Source organism: Palaemon carinicauda, chromosome 14 (genome assembly GCF_036898095.1).
Source record: "Palaemon carinicauda isolate YSFRI2023 chromosome 14, ASM3689809v2, whole genome shotgun sequence".
Taxonomy (NCBI): Eukaryota; Metazoa; Arthropoda; class Malacostraca; order Decapoda; family Palaemonidae; genus Palaemon; species Palaemon carinicauda.
Genome location: NC_090738.1, coordinates 34,961,716 through 34,981,977, shown reverse-complemented (window position 1 = coordinate 34,981,977; position 20,262 = coordinate 34,961,716). Strand labels below are relative to the sequence as shown.

General features: G+C 40.4%; 1 protein-coding gene across 5 annotated transcripts in view; it reads right to left on the bottom strand.

Annotated features, from left to right (window-relative positions):
* Positions 1-1,599: 1,599 nt before the first annotated feature.
* pds5 (cohesin associated factor B pds5) overlaps positions 1,600-20,262 on the bottom strand; it is a 180,145-nt gene continuing 161,482 nt past the window's right edge. For all 5 annotated transcript variants that reach the window (XM_068386964.1, XM_068386968.1, XM_068386967.1 and 2 more), the window contains 2 exons: positions 4,012-4,244; positions 1,600-3,819 (listed from right to left, as the gene is read on the bottom strand). In XM_068386964.1, the coding sequence (XP_068243065.1) occupies positions 3,786-3,819; positions 4,012-4,244 (267 nt within the window). In that variant the 3' untranslated portion in view covers positions 1,600-3,785. The remainder of the gene's footprint in view (positions 3,820-4,011; positions 4,245-20,262) is intronic.

Below are 20,262 nucleotides of genomic sequence, written 5' to 3'. Positions count from 1 at the left end.
TGAATATAGTTGCTAAGGAGTCAAACGGCCATATTTCCTATCTTTCACTTTCTATTGTTTACAGTCATTACTTTCTTTTCTCATTTTTTCATCCATCAACCCTGATCTTGAATTTTTTACAGTAATTGGGCTTATAATATAGTAAAAAGTCAACAGCTCTAAGATATTTTACAAATATAGTACTTCCTTATTTACAATCATACACAAAATTTTCTATTTTTCATATCAAAATGAACTCCTTTACCAATATTTTGATGACAAAATTAGTACAAACATGTCTACTAGATTGTGAAATAAAAATGGTCTCCAATTAAGTGACTAAATGCAGAAAGGTGTTAAATATAGTAGGATGAAACCTAAGAAAGAAAGGTGTTAAATATAGTAGTAGGATGAAAATCTGAGAAAGAAAGGTGTTAAATATAGTAGTAGGATGAAAATCTGAGAAAGAAAGGTGTTAAATATAGTAATAGGATGAAAATCTGAGAAAGAAAGGTGTTAAATATAGTAGTAGGAGGGAAACCTAAGAAAGGAAGGCGGTAAATATAGTAGTAGGATGAAAACCTAAAAAAGAAAGGTGTTAAATATAGTAGTTGGATGGAAACCTAAGAAATAAAGGTGATGAATATGGTAGTAAGATGGAAACCTAAGAAAGGTGTTAAATATAGTAGTAGGATGGAAACCTAAGAAAGGTATTAAATATAGTAGTAGGATGAAACCTAAGAAATCACGAAAAAATTGTAACAGGAAGTCAAAGCACTGTACTCCACAAAAGGAGAATTAACTTTATGTCTAAATCCAAGACAGGAAATGAAGTAGTAAAAAAATTCATGATAACGGTATGGTACCGTTTTAATAGTGCACTTATTTATTGGTCCTAAAACTTTGTTCAGATTTTATCTAGAATAATGCAAGCATTTTTTAGCCTAAAAATTTGCAATATTTTTGGGGAAATATATAAATTTTCATTTTTAGGCTATCTTGCTTTTACAAGATGTAAAGTACCCTCACTTATCTAGTTGAGGTATGATTTTAGATTTTTCTTGATTAAAAAGAAATACTGTCCCTTCTCTTCAGCAAAAAGCTAAGATTCATAATAAAATATGTTCCTGCCAAGTTCATGAGGGGAGAATGCACTTGCTTCTTTCTTCCTAATCCCTATAAACTATTAGTAAATTATTTTCCTCAAACTGACCCCGGTCAATTTTTTTTCCCACTGACATCACTCTCTAGGATTACAATACAGGTATCCTTATTGTTTGAATACATCTGTGACACACATAAACAAGGCTATAAAAGTTTGGCCTAAGCACAGTACATGCATATCCTGACTTATCAATCAAATCAAATGCTGAAATAGACCGACTTATAATCAGTTCTATAAGTAATAAAAATGATAATTGTCCTGCTCTGTTCTTAGGGGATCAGTATTACTATTTCATTAGAAAGAATACTATCGAATTTGTTTAAAATAAAATAAAACAGAAAAGGAAACCATCGAGAAGTCCAACAAAAAAATATAATGGCATGTCATATGAAAAATCCTTCATACAGTATATATGTAATGAAAATAAAAGGATGAGGAAAGAAAAAAAAAAAAAGTAGGAATTATAATTTATTCTTGTCTTTATATCCTATTTTCAAGACATATGTACAACACATGCCCACAGAATTATGCTTCCTTTATAATCACATAGACATGAAAGCCCTCTCTTTCTTTCGACCCCTTGACTGAAATGAATTATCTTTAAATCAAAAGATCCTTCCACGTCACTATGACGGGGTATCTAAAAAATCCACTACATTACTCTCTCAAGAGGTATATTAACTGGAACCCCTCATAATTGCATGAAAAGGGTTAGACCTACCCAAAATTGTGGTATAACTAAAACCTTTTATTTCAAACCATCACTTTCACTTTTAAATCAGTGTTGGTGCAACATAAGGTAAAATTGTAAATTATATGAAAAATTAATGAAAGTTAAAACTCACTACTAGTGATGAGATTTGGTGGTTTTATGTAAATTTGTGGGATCAAGTATACTCTGTATTACAGGTATTCAAAGGCAACCATTTTAGAAGTGCTTTGGATAAAAAATCAACAGGCACAGACACTCCACATCTATATGAAGCCATTGTAACACAGCGGGAGGCTACAAAATTAATTACAATACAAAATAACTCTTTCTGAACATGAAACAAAGCAAGCATGCACACATACACACAAAACAAAAATACAACTTTGATCTAATAAAACTATTAACAAATGGAATGAATGGAGTGCAGAATTTACATATGCATGGGTGTATAAATATAAATATATATTAAGGAAGGAGGACTTCAAAGTCATATCAAGGGATATGAATATAACACAACTATGGTACAGGACTAATAGAAGAGAAATGACAGGTATCTATTAAGAAGACAATGATACGAAATTTACTAATGAAGTCGTGAAAATATGAGGAACCCAGTCTCAAAAAAAAAAAAAAAAAAAAAAAAAAAAAAAAAAAAAAAAAAAAAAAAAAAAAAACATATCCACGAAAAAACACTCACAATAAAAAAAGAAAAAGGAAAAAATATAAGTACATTTCTTTGTATTCCAAAATGTTATCTACTCGTATCACACAAAAATTTCACCAATACAATTCACACAACATCCACAGGAACATAAGTTTCATTTTCAAAACCCAATCAATCATAAAATACTGGCATCAGTCAAGTATACTGTATTATTTTGCTAGGTAATATTACTGTGCTTAATAAATAAATCTTGAAACCTAATCTGCCACGGCTAGCAGATGGATTATCTAGACTAACATTAACTTTTTGATTTCCAAATGTTCCCTTTATGCGGAATGTTTCAAAACTGTGTTGCCCCTGCCAACCTTCAACAAACAACTCACTCAAACGTGCATAAGCACAACAGCACCAACATGAAAATACACATAACTTATGGAATGTGTTACCTGTTACTATGGTTTCATTTAACATGTAGAACTGCAAATAAAAAGATAATTCTTTAAAAGAAATTACAATCTTTCCAAACAAAGAACTGTCAACTGCTTGCCATGGAATTACCATCAAAGTACTTCAACAAATTAACTTACTGATATACCAACCCAAAGTATTGTGTGTGTAATATTAAATACTGTATCAGGTGAATGACTATTGCAATATGTATACTGTATAAATGTACACACACACACTCACACGAGTATGCATGCATACACAGCATGAAGTGAATTTCCAATGTGCTAGAAAGCTTGCATAGCCTCTCTAAAACATCAAGTCTATCATTCCAATGTAATGGAAATGAAAAAAAGTCCTAAAGCTCTCACAAAACCATACATCAATCACACAAAGTGAGGAAAAATTTGATGAGCGGAGAGTAAAGAGCAAAATAAAAATGACCTTATTTTTGTTTTTCATCAAACCTCAGAGCTATCAACCAAGTAGCTATTACACCTATGTTCAAAACATGGATCAAACTAAAGTTTTAATTTATTTTCATTCTTCAAACAAAATAGCTACTTATCTCATCCATTTCGGAAAAGAATAATCATCACGGAGCACTTATTGAGCCCGTTCTCTGACCAACACTTGCATCCATTCACTTGGGCTTCGTACAGATATAGAGCTAAACTTTGGTATGGAAACTACTCTTGCCCTTAAAGCCACAGTCACGGCTTTGCGTACCCTTGGTAAAGTCTCCACTATTCAAATGGCATAATTACAACCTTCAGCACTCGGGCAATTGAGTCTAATTAACTTATCACTTGGCTCACTCACGTTTTGCCATTTGTTTCTTTCTGTAAATAACTGAAAAGAAAATATCCTTTAACTACTGTACCTTAATACAGGATTAAACAATGGTATCTATTGCATATCAAACAAAATTTGTATTCATAAATCTTTCATTTTTCAGTTGCAGTAAATATCAAACTGAACTACGATATGTAAAACATATCCACATATAGAAAGAAATATTAAAAGCAAATATAAGACTTTTACCTAGTTATACTATTGGTGGGAGCATTAATTGATGATCCAATTCGTCCCTTTTTGGAGACCGGACCTGTAGATGATGAGGTGGGGACAGTTGTGGGTAACCCACTGCAAAGGGTGGTGCTATTCTCATCATCCTCCTCGTCTTCCGTGTCATTACTCAAACTGAAGCCATCTCGACCTCTTTTCCTACTATTTGGTAAGGTGCTTGTGTCTTCGTCCATCGTTGAGTCATCCTCCTAAAATTATCATTTATCATGTAAACACCTATTTACAGCAGATATCAAAATGATTTCAGTATACTGAACCAGGATCAACCAAAGGTAAGCACCAAAGATTCAGCCTTCATCAATCACATATGTGTTCCTTGTCTCAAGTTTCAAATTTCATGCTCCAAAATTATTTTTACCTAGTTTGTCAGAACATCAGTCCAATCATAGTTACTAATATTGATATTAAAGCAGTTAAATTATTTACATATTCAAAAGCTATATACTTATCTACTTCATGTCACCTAGGGTAATACTTTCCACATTATTGGTTTTATTGCAAATAAGACCACTGATTCGGTTTTGGATAAGAGCCAGTCGACATATGTTGCACATACTAATATTATTGCTTTCATCATCTATCCATCATTTCATAAACAGTAAAGATCAGTAATCAAAATGCATTTCATTTATTTATATCTTAGTTTAGAGGAAAGGCTAATGTTGGTGTATTTCAACATCATTACAGTACTGTACATACTTTTCCTTATTCCTTTAATATTATTCTTACACATCTTCAATTAATAAATGTTTTAATTATTATTATCATTGTTAGTATTTTTATTATAATTTAACACTTAAACTCCTGAGTTGAGAAGGATGCTGAATTTTGGATATTCATAGTTTGCATTTATTGCACTGATTGTACATTCTTGTTTTATTTTTTTTTTTTTTTATATCTTTTTGATTTCGAAGGTGTTGGAAAATTAAAAGTTAGCTTTTATCAAATTTTGTTTACCTTATTTTATGCTTTTCTATGCATTAAACTATTTAAGCTAATTTTCAGTAATTTTACTTCTACTGTATCTCTTTGATGTACAGTAGTGTATTTGTTTTATTGTGCTCAATATTAATAAAAAAAATTTGGCACTGATAGTGTGTTAATTTTATAATGATATTATTACTACTGTAACATTTACTTTTATAAAGTACAGTAATCCCTCACCATAATGTGGTTCACCTATCGCTCCCTCTGAACATCGCAGATTTATAAATATATATATGTAAATCTATATCGCATATTTTTTTAGGGTAGATAAGTTTCATATTTCAATCTTTTTTTTAAAATATGACAAATTTGGAAGTAATATGTATTTTTTCTAATTATACAAACCTGAAGGTTTTTTACATAGAAGTTAGATTCAGCGCTAGTTGGCATAAATGGCCATAAAAACTTTTAATAAGTCAACAACTTCCCGGCAGTTACCGAGGCAATGGGGGAAGGTTCATCTGCATATTCACTACTGAGACTACCTGTACTTTTGATTGCATCCAAGACTAGCTGAAGTTAACTGATGACGGGACAAGTACGTGTAAAAACTTCAGGTTTGTATAGCTAGGAAAAATACAAATTACTTCCAAATTCATATAAACCCTTGTTCTTTACACAGGAGACTCACCAAAATGTGGTTATAAGTCCATTCCACTGGCTGAAAACTTCCCCCATCTGAGCTTAAGAAAGCTTGGGATGGGTATCCTGAGACCTCATAAACAAGTTGGTGTGACAATACCAGAGAGGTTGGTGGTCCTTGCAATAACGGTCAGTAACTGGTGAACCATTATGTGACTCTATCCAAGCTATGTATAAACAATAGGTTTGTGGTTATACACACCAAGACCTAGGCAACTCAACTCCCCTTCGCCATGAGATTGGGGATGCAATGGAATACATAATCATAAAAATATATTCAGACAACTGTAAGGGACCTAAAGCAGCTAGCACACTTGCCAAGTGGCAACCACAGGGCCTAGAATCACCTTGATTGAACGGGCAGAGGAAGGTGGAGGGAGTTCCAGGGGAAGGAGTAGAAAGTCTGGACTTCTTAGATCTTGAGACAAAACTTGGGGGGCAAAGAATCCCTTTTAGAATTTCTCCTCCTTCTGTGGAACCAGTCCCACTGGGAGGCTGGCCATTCCCGACAATCGTCACAAGGAGATGCCTACGTGCAGGATTGTCCTCTGCATGAAAGGCATGACAGTCAGGATCAGTCTATAAGGGTGACCTAAACATACAGCAAGGGCAGCCCATCATGCCAGAACAAATCCATGTTTGCTTTCCCAGTAAAAATTCAGCAAGAGTCTCACGTGGAAAGAGAAAGAAAACCAAGGAGAATATAGTCATAAACCAATAAATGGAAGATTGCAAGGGGATATGTCTGCTCTATACCATGGCCAAATAAAAAATGGTCTCGTAGAGTGTGCGGGTGGGCCAGCCTTCCCCCCAATAACTACCAGGAAATTGTTGATGCCGTCATAAGTTTTTATGGCCATTCACGCCAGCTTCTACTCAATCATCTCCTATATAAAGAACGAGGGTTTGTATTCATGTAGAAACAAAGTAATTTTGCGTATTATAAAAGCCTATATTCTTAGAGATAATAAAAAACGTAACAAATTATAAAATTTAGAAAAAATATACCGTACGTTTCCGTTTCTACTTTGCAGTTTTTCAGCTATCACAGGGGGGAGGGCTTGGAATGGAACACCTGTGATAGCTAAGGGATTACTGTATATCTTTCTGGTATTATTAGTATTATCATTATTATTATTTTTAATATTATTATTATCATTATTTTTAATATGTTATTTTGATAATAAAATAAATTTTTGAATATACTTACCCGGTGATTATAATAGCTGCAACTCTGTTGCTCGACAGAAAAACTCTACGGAAAAATTCGCCAGCGATCGCTACACAGGTCGTTCAGATACCCAGTACTCATTGTAAACAAAGAACTCAATTTTCTCCTTGGTCCACTGTGTCTCTATTGGGGAGGAAGGGAGGGTCCTTTAATTTATAATCACCGGGTAAGTATATTCAAAAATTTATTTTATTATCAAAATAACATTTTTCAATATTTAACTTAGCCGGTGATTATAATAGCTGATTCACACCCAGGGGGGTGGGTAGAGACCAGCAAAATATGTTTACATCATATGAGCTAAGAATTTTTATTTCATTTTAGAAGTTATCAAAATAACTAAACAAAATAAATAGGTACCTGGTAAGGAAGTCGACTTGAACAATTACTCTGCCTTTTTAAGTACGTCTTCCTTACGGAGCCTCGCGATCCTCTTAGGATGCTGATAGACCCCTAGGATCTGAAGTATCAAGGGTTGCAACCCATACAACAGGACCTCATCAAAACCTCTAATCTAGGCGCTTCTCAAGAAATGACTTTGACCACCCGCCAAATCAACTAGGATGCGAAAGGCTTCTTAGCCTTCCGGACAACCCAAAAACAACAATAAAAACATTTCAAAAGAAAGATTAAAAAGGTTATGGAATTAGGGAATTGTAGTGGTTGAGCCCTCACCCACTACTGCACTCGCTGCTACGAATGGTCCCAGAGTGTAGCAGTTCTCGTAAAGAGACTGGACATCCTTAAGATAAAAAGACGCGAACACTGACTTGCTTCTCCAATAGGTTGCGTCGATTATACTTCGCAGAGATCTATTTTGTTTAAAGGCCACGGAAGTTGCGACAGCTCTAACTTCGTGTGTCCTTACCTTCAGCAAAGCTTGGTCTTCCTCATTCAGATGGGAATGAGCTTCTCGTATTAACAGTCTGATAAAATAGGATAAAGCATTCTTTGACATAGGCAAAGATGGTTTCTTAACTGAACACCATAAAGCTTCAGACGGGCCTCGTAAAGGTTTAGTTCGTTTTAAATAGAACTTAAGAGCTCTTACAGGGCATAAGACTCTTTCTAGTTCATTTCCAACCATACGATAAGCTTGGAATATCGAACCATTTTGGCCAAGGTCGAGAAGGCAGCTCGTTTTGGCTAGAAAACCAAGTTGTAGAGAACATGTAGCCGTTTCAGATGAGAATCCGATGTTCTTGCTGAAGGCATGAATCTCACTGACTCTTTTAGCTGTGGCTAAGCATACCAGGAAAAGTCTTTAAGGTGAGATCTTTCAGGGAGGCTGATTGTAGCGGCTCGAACCTGTCTGACATAAGGAATCTTAGTACCACGTATAAATTCCAACCAGGTGTAACCAAACGACGCTCCTTCGTGGTCTCAAAAGACTTAAGGAGGTCCTGTCGATCTTTATTGTTGGAAAGATCTAAGCCTCTGTGAAGACTGATGCCAACATGCTTCTGTAACCCTTGATAGTGGGAGCTGAAAGAGATCGTTCTTTCCTCAGATATAAGAGGAAGTCAGCTATTTGAGTTACAGAGGTACTGGTCGAGGATACAGAAACTGCCTTGCACCAGTTTCGGAAGATTTCCCACTTCGATTGGTAGACTCTAAGGGTGGATGTTCTCCTTGCTCTAGCAATCGCTCTGGCTGCCTCCTTCGAAAAGCCTCTAGCTCTCGAGAGTCTTTCGATAGTCTGAAGGCAGTCAGACGAAGAGCGTGGAGGCCTTGGTGTACCTTCTTTACGTGTGGCTGACGTAGAAGGTCCACCCTTAGGGGAAGACTTCTGGGAACGTCTACTAGCCATCGAAGTACCTCGGTGAACCATTCTCTCGCGGGCCAGAGGGGAGCAACTAGCGTCAACCTTGTCCCTTCGTGAGAGGCGAACTTCTGCAGTACCTTGTTGACAATCTTGAACGGAGGGAATGCATATAGATCTAGATGTGACCAATCTAGGAGAAAGGCATCTATATGAACTGCTGCTGGGTCCGGGATTGGTGAGCAAAATATTGGGAGCCTCTTGGTCATCGAGGTTGCGAAGAAATCTATGGTTGGCTGGCCCCAGGTGGCCCAAAGTCTCTTGCATACATCCTTGTGGAGGGTCCATTCTGTTGGAATTATTTGTCCCTTCCGACTGAGACAATCTGCCATGACATTCAAGTTGCCTTGGATGAACCTCGTTACTAGTGAAATGTTTAGACCTTTTGACCAGGTGAGGAGGTCCCTTGCGATCTCGTACAACGTCAGAGAGTAGGTCCCTCCTTGCTTGGAGATGTACGCCAAAGCCGTGGTGTTGTCCGAGTTCACCTCCACCACTTTGCCTTGAAGGAGAGACCTGAAGCTTTTCCAGGTCAGACGTACTGCCAGTAGCTCCTTGCAGTTGAAATGCATTGTCCTTTGACTCGAGTTCCATATTCCCGAGCATTCCCGACCGTCTAATGTCGCACCCCAGCCTACGTCCGATGCGTCCGAGAAGAGAACGTGGTTGAGAGTCTGAACAGCCAGGGGAAGACCCTCTCTTAGGTTGATATTGTCCTTTCACCAAGTCAGACAAGACTTTATCTTTTCGGAAACCGGGATCGAGACCGCTTCTAGCGTCTTGTCCTTTTTCCAGTGAAAAGCTAGATGGTATTGAAGAGGACGGAGGTGTAGTCTTCCTAGTGACACAAATTGTTCCACGGATGACAGCGTCCCTACCAGACTCATCCACAGCCTGACTGAGCAGCGTTCCTTCTTCAGCATCTTCTGGATGGATAGCAGGGCTGGGGGCTGATCGTCTTGTTGTTCAGCAACGTCCTCATCAGAGGGTTCCTCATCCGAAACTGATGAGGAAACGGCAACGGAGTGGGCAACGTCTGGCTCGCTGAATCCGGTCGCACTGGTGGATGCGTGACGGAGCCGGACGCAATATCATGGAACTGCTGCACAGTCTGTGAACTGTCAACAACCATGGGTGCGCGAGGAAGCACAGCGTCAACCCGAGACTGTCTAGACCGTCTGGGTTGTGCAGTCAACACCCTACCGGGTTGCTGAGGTTGACGCACTGCGTCAAAACAAGTCACCTCTGCTGGTTGTTGAACGTCCTGAACGTCAACAAACACCTCCGAGCGTCGCTTAACGTCAACGTGCGGCTGGCAACCCACACTGGGTCGCATCGGTGGAGGAACCACCTCAACTGGCAGACGCGAGTAGGTTACCTCAGCGTCAACAGGGCGCACAACCGACCGGTTGGAAGGTTGTTGGCCAGAAGGTTCGGTAGCAACCTTCTCCGCATTTAAGTCCTCTATCAAGGACGCAAGCTTGGACTGCATGTCTTGCAGCAAAGCCCATTTAGGGTCTACGGGAGCAGGTGTGGCAACAGACGGGGTTAGCGACTGAGGCGGAACCGTTTACCATCCCTGAAAGCCTTTGTTATGCGTGACATAATAGTACAGCAAAACTTCAAAGGCTCGACAACAGCTGTGAAGTTGACCTGTAAACAACTTGGAGCGTCTCCTGGCTAGGCGCCAGGGAGTCTACCAGAATTGAGAAGTCTATCTGGGCAGAGGCATGAACTCCCAAGCCGAGAACTTCTCTCGTGTCATATCAGACTCTCGCTCTATAAACCAGTTTAAAAGAAGGGAAAGCAAAGGCTGTATCCCCCAAACTCCTCCTGGTGAAAAACCAGTCGCCTAGCCAACGTAACGCTCTCTAGGAGAGCGAGAGAGCACTAGCTTAAAAACAACGGCTTCGAAGTAGCTAGGCCTAGTGTAAGCTCTGACGTTTAGGCGAACGAGGAGCAGCAGTTACAAAAAGATCCGGACGAAGATCCTTAAAAAAATCATCATGATTTAATTAAAGTCCATAGGAGGCTAAGCAGCTTTAGGCTCCTCTCCATCTGACAGAGTCCTCAAGGGAATATCAGTAGGAGGGGGAACAGCAACTTCCTCATCTACAGGAACCTTGTCCGATAAAAGCTGAGTCTCTCACTGGTGCATTAGTAGCGGACCAGAACGCAACGTCATGTAACTGCTTGACAGTCTGTGAACTGTCAACAACTGAACTGTCAACCACAACAGGTGCGTGAGGACGCACAGCGTCCACTCGAGACTGCTTTGACTGCCTAGACTGAGCAGTCAAAACAACTCTAGAATGCGGAGGTTGACGCACAGCGTCAAAACAAGTCAACTCCGATTGTTAGTGAACGTCTTGAATGTCAACAGGAGCATCAGCCAGTGGCCTAACGTCCAAATGCGGCTGAAAAACCACACGAGACCGCATCGAGTGTGGTTCTAAACAACCTGACTGACGTGACTAAGCTACGCCAACGTCAACAGTAAGCACAAAAGAACGTTAGGTTGGCTGAAAGCCAGGATATCGATGAGATAAACGGCTAGACTCAACGGACTAATCGGCAGAATAGTCTTCCATAAGGGAGGCAAGCATATACTGCATGTTTTGCCATACAACCCCTTAAGGATCAACGGAAATGGTTGTGGTAATAGACGAGGGTAACGTCTGTGACCGCAACACTTTGCCTACAAAAAAAGACTCTCGGAGTCTGTGTTACGCTTTTGTTAGGCGGCGAGCAGTTATCCGATGACTGCATAGGGTCAGAGCTGTCCTAATGGCTGTAACCAGGACGCTGGACCTGTCCTGAAAGGACTGACTTTCGCTTAAGGGCTTCGAAACCTTGTGACAGGTTTCTTATGCGAAAAGCCTACGGATGGCGAGGAGAAACAACGTCTCTCTCGTCTTATGGTAGGGGAGATCTTGGTAAGATACACCCGATACCATAGAGGGAAAAACGTCTGTTCGTTGGTCAAGGCCTCTCGAACCCATAAGTCGTTTGACATTACTTCTCCCCTGGGCTTGGGAGCATGTAAGAGGTCCCGGACTAGGTGAACGACAGGCACGAACAGACGAACCCTCGGACGCAACACTGTAACACTTTGCGCCTCGGACGCAACACTGTAACACTTTGCGCATATCACTTTATCACTTCGATTTTCTGTTTTGCACTTATTTCTACCTGAAACACGCAATTCTACCCTTCATTAAAAGGTAGTAATTGCGAAATCAGTCGTATAAAGCAAGCTCATAATACCAGCAAAAAACAGAAAACATATTTTAAGATAAAAAAAAAAAAATCAGTGGCTGGGAAAGAGACTAAACACTAGTTCATATAACTACGTTTTCAATCTCTCACCGCACATAGCCTGGGGACGAGAATAAAAACCTAAAAACGTTTTATCCTTCCTCCCCGTACAGCGACTAGGGACGAGAGTAACACGAGAACAACGTTACCCGCTTGAATGGAACGTTTTCTATCCTCTCTCTCCCTCCGTCTCTATCTCTCTCTCTCTTTCTCTCTTGATTTCGCACCTAAGAGAAGAGCCCAATTATATATCGTCAAAAAAACATGTTATTTGACTAAAGGAAAAAACTGAAAGGTTTTTCAAATAAAAAGTTCCTTTAAATTAGAATTTAAAACATTTAAGCTAAGAAAGAATGAACAAAACGTCAGAATCGATTTACTCTTACTGCAAAGTGAAACCGTGATACACTCTCTCTCTATCGTAACGATAGAGCGCATGTTGAACGTCCTGAACGTCAACAACTGCGTAGCATAAATAAACTAAACGTTAGTTCATCTTTGAAAACAGTACGAAGACTATCAAAGAAATTCTTTCATAAAATATTACATTTAAAAAGTTTTAAATCCTTAGCTCTTTAAAAGCTAATTACGATATAAAGGGCTCAACGTTGATTAACTTCAGTTTCCAAGTTAGGACCGCCTACTCTCAGGAAAGGTCTATATAAACAAAGCATTAAAATTTATTTTTATATGTTTATAAAAAATGGAAAGTTAATCGAAGAGGCCTAATAAAGGCGGAGAGATATAAAATATAGAGGAAAATCTATAACGTGATAAGATAATTACTAAAAGCCTAAACACACTTCCGTCTAAGGGAAGGGTCGGCCATTTAAAAGTGAAAGAAAGTCCATACTCTCTTTGTCACCATAATTAAATCTATCCAAAACGAGTTCAAGATTTAAGATGAAGATAAAACACCTGCATAGCGAAAGCTCAAAACTAGAATAGTGTACTTCACCAAATAGTTGTGAAAACAAATCCAGTTAGCAACAGCGAATTAGTAGGTCTTGCCGGTAGCACGACAGAGAGAAAATTGAGTTCTTTGTTTACAATGAGTACTGGGTATCTGAACGACAGATGGCGCTGTTGAGTACACCCCCTACCTGTGTAGCGATCGCTGGCGAATTTTTCCGTAGAGTTTTTCTGTCGAGCAACAGAGTTGCAGCTATTATAATCACCGGCTAAGTTAAATATTGAAAAATTATTATTATCATTACAGGTATTATTACTTGCTAAGCTACAACCTTAGTTGGAATTACAGGTTACTATAAGCTCAAGGGCTCCAAACAGAAAAAAATTGCCCAATGAGGAAAGGAAATAAGGAAAAAAAAAACAAGTAATGAAGAATATAAAATATTTCAAGAACTGTAAACTATAAAAATTTCAAAAAAGAGGTAGAGGAATAAGATAAAAAAAGTTTGCCCGAGTATACCCTCAAGCAAGAGAACTCTACCCTAAGGCAGGGGAAAACCATAGAATAGAAGCTGTGGCACAATTCAAGACTAGAGAACAATGGTTTAATTTTGGAGTGTTCGTCGCGTAGAAGAGCTGCTTACCATGGCTAAAGTCTCTTCTACGCTTACCAAAAGGAAAGTAGCCACTGAACAATTATAGTGCAGTAGTTAACCTCTTGAGTGAAAAAGAATTTGAAGAAGTTTTTGGTAATCCCAGTATTGTCAAGTGCATGAGGACAGAGGAGAATGTGGAAAGAATAGGCCAGACTATTTGGTGTATGTGTTGGCTAAGGAAAAATAAGCTGTAACCATAGAGATGGATCCAATGTAGTACTGTCTGGCCAGTTAAAGGACCCAATAATTCTCTAGTGGTAGTATCTCAACAGGTGGTTGATGCCCTAGCCAACCTAATACCAATTTATATTAATAAGTGTTTTCTATATTATATATACTGTACTATTTTGCATTTGGATTTATATTTTTGATCACCACTTTTTGTTTACAAAGATATTACTTTGAAATGTCAAACACTAAAAGAAAAACATTCATTTTTTTAGTTTTGGTTAATTCTCGTAACCTTGCTTACTTTACTTACAGAAAGTAGTTGGCAGACTAGAGGAATCAGTTTGAAAATAAAAGCTTTTCAGAGCTCCCTAATAGGACTGGTTGATGTTAGTTAACTCTTTCATAGAAGTATTGTTCTTAACCTTTCAGTCATAGGCTAGTTACTTCATTGGTGTTTGTTATGAATTGTCATGTTACATATTACAATAACCATGTCAACTATCTCTCAACTTTTTTAACTCTCACTTCTGTTACAACTGAGTTGCCATTCAATGTTGTTCCCAGTCATCTTGGTGCTGCTCCTATTCCAAATATTTCTTGCAAAATGCAGAGGTACACAAAAGGATTTCAATACTATTTTTTGTATGTTAGTGGGTACTTTTCCCTACTCTCTACCTGAGGCAGTTCAAGTCTGTCTAGACAAAGAAAAGAGATATGCAATCCCTTTTGAAAATATTCCTGTAATGAAAGGCCATTGTACAAAGTGTATCCACAAAAAGTCAGGGTTAGAACCGATCCGAGTCATTTTGAGGAGTTCATCACCCAATAACTGCCTCTCAAAGTACAATAGATGTGACTTGAGAAGCACCAGTTTTCATTACCAGAGCCACTCCAATAACCAGATCCATGAAAAACCTACAGCAAAAGATGCTTTAGCTTTCATAACCAGTGCCTATCAACCTACAGGAAATGCAGCTCAACTAAACCAACTTTCATCCCATTGTTGCTTCAGCATACTTCAACAGAGCAACTCTAAAAAAACTGGAACAAAGCCTCCCCACCTGTAACGACAGGAGCTTTTGAAATGATTGGAGTAACAACCAGAGCTACTCTAACTTTTATATCCAAAGGTGTTCTGTCTAATAAAGACATGACCCTTGACACTTAATAAGTGCATCTACAACTGGAGTCGTTTTCCCTTTCATGACCGCAGGTGGGCCGACTAGAAAATAGCTGAAAGATATACCGGTTTGAGACCCACATATCTGCCTATACAAGGACTTTGCCATTTGACTACTGTTCTCTTTCTTTTTAAAAGGACTGAAGCTTTTGGTACTTTTGTGAGTACTAAATGGGACAAATGTAGTAACAAGTTTGTACAAAAACAAACATTGTCTAAAGAATGTCAATCTTCATAAAAGATTAATTCATCTAAAAATTTATTGTTTCAATACTTAATTGAATGTTCATTAGCTACATGTTCCTGAAATTTGAGCTTTTAAACTAGAAAAATTAAACCTGATAGTTTACCCAAGATGTCAAAAGACAGAAACACTATCTTGGACATCCCATAATGTTCTCCACCCATCACAACTTATATTCATATATAAATGCAATCCCACTATAGAGTGGAGGAGGGTAGGGAGTCAACAAATTTGTTTGGTTATAAATCAAAATATTACTTGAAAAACTCAAAAAAAAGTTACAGTATTAGAATATTTAGATGAATAGTACATAACCTATTTAATTCTCATCTAAATATTGACTTAACATTCTCTTCACTAGCCACAGTACAGGAAGAAGACAGACTTGAAACTTCTCTATGGCAAAGTCTTGAAAAGTATATATAAAGAATCAAAGTCTGTCAGAGACAGGACCAGTTGTTGAGGAATTTACACAAAATACATTAATTGTCAATTGAAATGCAACTTTAGGAAATAAAGGTCCTACAAATAATCAAAAGAACCAAGTTCATTAAACAATAACAAAAATAGTTAACTTCCCAATACATAATTTCTAGTCACAAACTCTTTGTGTCGCACAAAAAGTGGTGGAGGAGGAAGATGGAGGCCAGAAAGGATTGGCAATTAAAATTCTTACAAGTATCATCCAGCAAAATGCTCTGTCGGGATGAGCTCATGTGGCAGCATATGGAGCATGTAACAGCATCTGACATGGATAGAGCACAATGTACTGTAATATGCTCACGTGTTTGCAATATCAATCCAGTGATTTGATAAGATAATGAATCTAAATGGGGAACATTGGCATTAAGATGAAGGTTCAGAACATTATGCATTAGGAGCCTATAAAAATCCCAAGCTCCTGTAAAACTTCTGATAAAAAAAGGCAAAGGATCCTTCACAAAAGACTTAAGAGAAATCCACAAACCTTTCAGGACCTAAGAGATAATCAGAGGTTAAGTCATTTTCCGAGATTCAGAAACTAACTATTTATAAACAAAGCTCTTAAATATGTTAAGACATAAACAGAGCTACAAAAAATTATTTCTGAAAAGTAAAGTACTGAAATGTTCTATAGAGCCATCTGATCAAGTTCAATCTAATCATTTTATGTGGGAAATAACTTCTGATAGTTCTTGTTTGTTTGCTGTTGATTTGTCCAAAGGTTAGCAGAATAGACTACACACCAAAAGATCAATGCACGTTAATTGAAAGAGGAGAAACGTAAAGAAAGCCCATGATTAGTCACCCTACTAAGGTTGATATACTATACCTGTGTATCAAACAAAATGGGGAGCTTTTCATCTTTACAATGCATAACAAGGAATATATGATAAAAAACACCAAATGCCTGATAGGAAGTGGCAGTAAAACCAAGGTAGCAGAAGGAAGATGGGAAGAAGTAACAAGCATAACATTAAGACAAAGGGAAAATTGGAGAAGTAACAGACAAACGGAAGAAAATTGCTATGCTCACAAAGCGTCACGTTAACAAAGGCCTCAACGCTAGGTTCACAAAACATAGCAACAGGCAAGGAGTGAGCAAAAGGTTAGAATTTACATTACTGTTGTCTTCCTTAAATAGAAAAGGCTTTGAAAGGGCAGAAAAAACTAATCCTCAGAGGATATAAAATTCTTTCTCTTTCAAAAACTGAATCCACCTCTCAGTCAACTATACCATAACAAAAGCTGAAGGTGGAGCTAACAACAATTTGCGCTGCCTCACACTCAAACACATTAGAAGTAGGTATAAATTTTCATCAGATTAGACCAAGCCTGTTTCACAATAATTCTCATTTTTAGTTTAAATTAATCAAGATCTAACAAAGCTATAGCTATATCACAAATTTTGAGTATTTTGTATTTTTCCTAACAGTACTTACCTCGAACTACTTTCTTAGGAGTATCTGGGATCTCCTCCTTATCCGACCAAGAATTTTGCGCAGTCCCCCCTATCTTCGTTTTCCCTTGTAGGGTTCCTCCGTGGCGGAGGGATACGTGCCCTGAGGCGACCCGGGGTCAGCGCGTGGGTGCGCTACTGGGTCGTTGTTGTCAGTAAGCACATGCGTCTCTACCTCGAACACCTGTAAGGCACCCGGGGCAGGATGGGTGGGCAATAACCCGAAAGTAGTTCGAGGTACGTACTGTTAGGAAAAATACAAAATACTTAAAATTTGTGATTTGTTCCAACAAGGAGTACTTACCTCAAACTATTTTCTTAGGAGACTTACACTTTAGGAGGCGGGGGTGGACTTACAGGCCGGAAGACCCACCACTACCATCCAAGGGCACGGGACCTAGATAGGTAACTAGGTCCAGACGACGTAAAGAACAGGGTAGGAGAGTCAGGGGAAGCACGCAAAAGTCTACCTGTTTGTATAAACTCACCTTTATAAATAATCCGGACATGGGCTCCTAAAACATCCATCTCTAACATGGGAGGAGGGAAGGGAAGGGAAAGGGTAGCAAGGAAAGGGGAGTAAGGGGGGAACCTGTGTCGCTCACAATTACTTCTCTCGGGCTACCCGGGGCCGTAGCTCTTAACTTGTTGAAGGGCAGAAATCACTGGTCCAATGGAGAAGGAGTCCAGGGACTTCCTCGTGCAGTCTTTCAGGTAGTGGGCCGTAAAGGTGGACTGCCTGGACCATGTGCCTGCTCGCATGATTTGGCCTACTGCCATGTTGCTGTCAAAGGCTAAAGAAGTGCTAAGACCTCTAATATCATGGGGTCGCGGGGTACCAGGGACTGCAGACCCCTCACTGGCGTAAGCTCTCTTGATGACTTGCCGAAGCCAGAAGAAGATCGTGTTCTTCGACATTGCCTTCTTTACCGGGCCTGAGGAGACAAACAGAATTTTGATGCCTGGCCAGAGTCTGGCTGTCCTGCTGAGGTATTTCCTGACTGTTCTCACTGGGCACAGGAGCAAGTCTTCCAGGTTGTCCAAGTGAGGGATCACCGGGACTGAGAGCCCCTCAAACCTCGGGTCTGCAATGGCCGGGTTCTGTGTTTTGGCCACAAACTCAGGCAAAAACTTAAAGGACAGGTCCTTCCACCCTTATGAGTGTGAGACCTTGAATGACAAGCTGTGGAGCTCACTCACGCGCTTGGCTGAGGCCAGAGCCAGCAAGAACACAGTCTTGAGGGTGAGGTCTTTATCTAAATATCCTTGAGGGGCTCGAAGGGAGGCCTTGTCAAAACTTTGAGAACCTTGGCCACATCCCACTGCGGGACCAGAGTGGCGCGGGGGGAACAAGACTGCTCGAAACTTCTGATGAGCATGGTAATCTAGCAAGATGCCCCAAGGTCGATGCCTCTGAGCTGAAAGACCTGCCCCAGGGCCGCTCAGACCCCCTTGATGGCTGGAATGGAGAACCCCAGGTCATCCCTAAGGTAGACCAGGAAGTCTGTAATCTAGTGGACTGATGCATCGAAAGGCCTCAGATTCTGCATGGCACACCACTTCACAAACGTGGTCCACTTGGCCTGGTACACCATGGTCGAGGACTTCCGCACATACCCTGACATCCTCGAAGCCGTCTTCCCAAGTATCCTCCTCTTTTCAATAGGCGCTCGATAACCTCCACGCGTGTTAGCTGGAGGCACTGAGGGTTTTCGTGAAACCTTCGAAAGTGAGGTCTTCCCTTACTGGTAGGGGCCATGGAGGAAGGGTGGCCAGGTCCTGTAGATCCGCGAACCAGTCCCTCTCCGGCCACCAGGGCGCTACCAAAGTCATCACTGTTGCCCTTGATTGCCTGAGAATCCCGAAGGAGGGAAAGGCATACACGTCGAGTCCGTCTCATGAGCGCTGGAAGGCTTCCTCGAACGCTGCTGCCAGGTCTGGCACAGGAGAACAGAACACGGGGAGCTTCGTGTTTGAGCTTTGTGGCAAACAGGTCTATCATCGGTGAGCCCCACAACTGTAGGACCTTCTGGGCCATCTGCGGGTGTAGGGACCACTCCGACCCCACTACTTGCCCTCCTCTGCTGAGGCCATCGGCTAGAACATTTCTCTTCCCTGGAATGAACCTGGCTGTGAGAATGATGTGATTACTCTCAGCCCATTCCAGGACTCGAGCCGTGAGATCGCACAGCTCCCTTGATCTCAATCCTCCTTGCTTCTTTATGTAAGCCACCACGGTGGCGTTGTCGCACATGAGGGCTATTGCGTTTCCCCGCAGCCGATGGGCAAATATTGCGAGGGCCTTTTGAACCGCCAGCAGCTCGAGTAGGTTTATGTGGAGAAGCTTCTCCTCTGGGGACCACTTTCTCTCTACTGTCTCTTCGAGCAGATGGGCTCCCCAACCCTCCTTTGACGCGTCTGTTTAGAGCAACATCTCCGGAGGAGTGGACACGAACGGCACACCCTGTAGGGTGTTTGCCCTGTCGGACAACCAGAGGAGCATGTTTCTGGTGGCTGGGGTCATCATGACTAAGGACTGAGGCGGGTCTCCCAGTGGCCAGAAGTCCTTCAGATTCCACTGGACCGGCCTCAGCTTGAGCCTCCCCTGAGGAACTAGCTTCTCCGAGACCAGGTGGCCAACGAGTCGCTGCCAATCCTTGGCCCTCACTGGCGCATTTGCTAAGAATGGTTGAATTATGTGGTCTAGATTGTTCAGTCTCTCTTGAGAGGGGAATGCCCTTGCTACCTGGGAGTCCAGGACCATCCCCAGGTACGTCATCCTGGTGGTGGGGATCAACTGGGACTTCTCCCGATTGATGGTAACCCCCAGTTCCCTGCAGAACTGTAACAGCTTTGCCCCATGCTCCTTTAAGGCTGCCTCTGAGGCTGAAAGAAGCAACCAGTCATTGAGGTACCTGATCAGCCTGATGCCATGTTTAAGTGCCCAGGCTGATACTACGGTGAATACCCTCGTGAAAACCTGAGGTGCCGTCGACAGGCTGAAGCAGAGGGTCCTGAACTGCAGAGACTGAGCTCCCCACTTCACCCTGAGGAACTTCCTGCTGGAGGGGTGTACGGGGATCTGAAAGTAGGCGTCCTCGAGG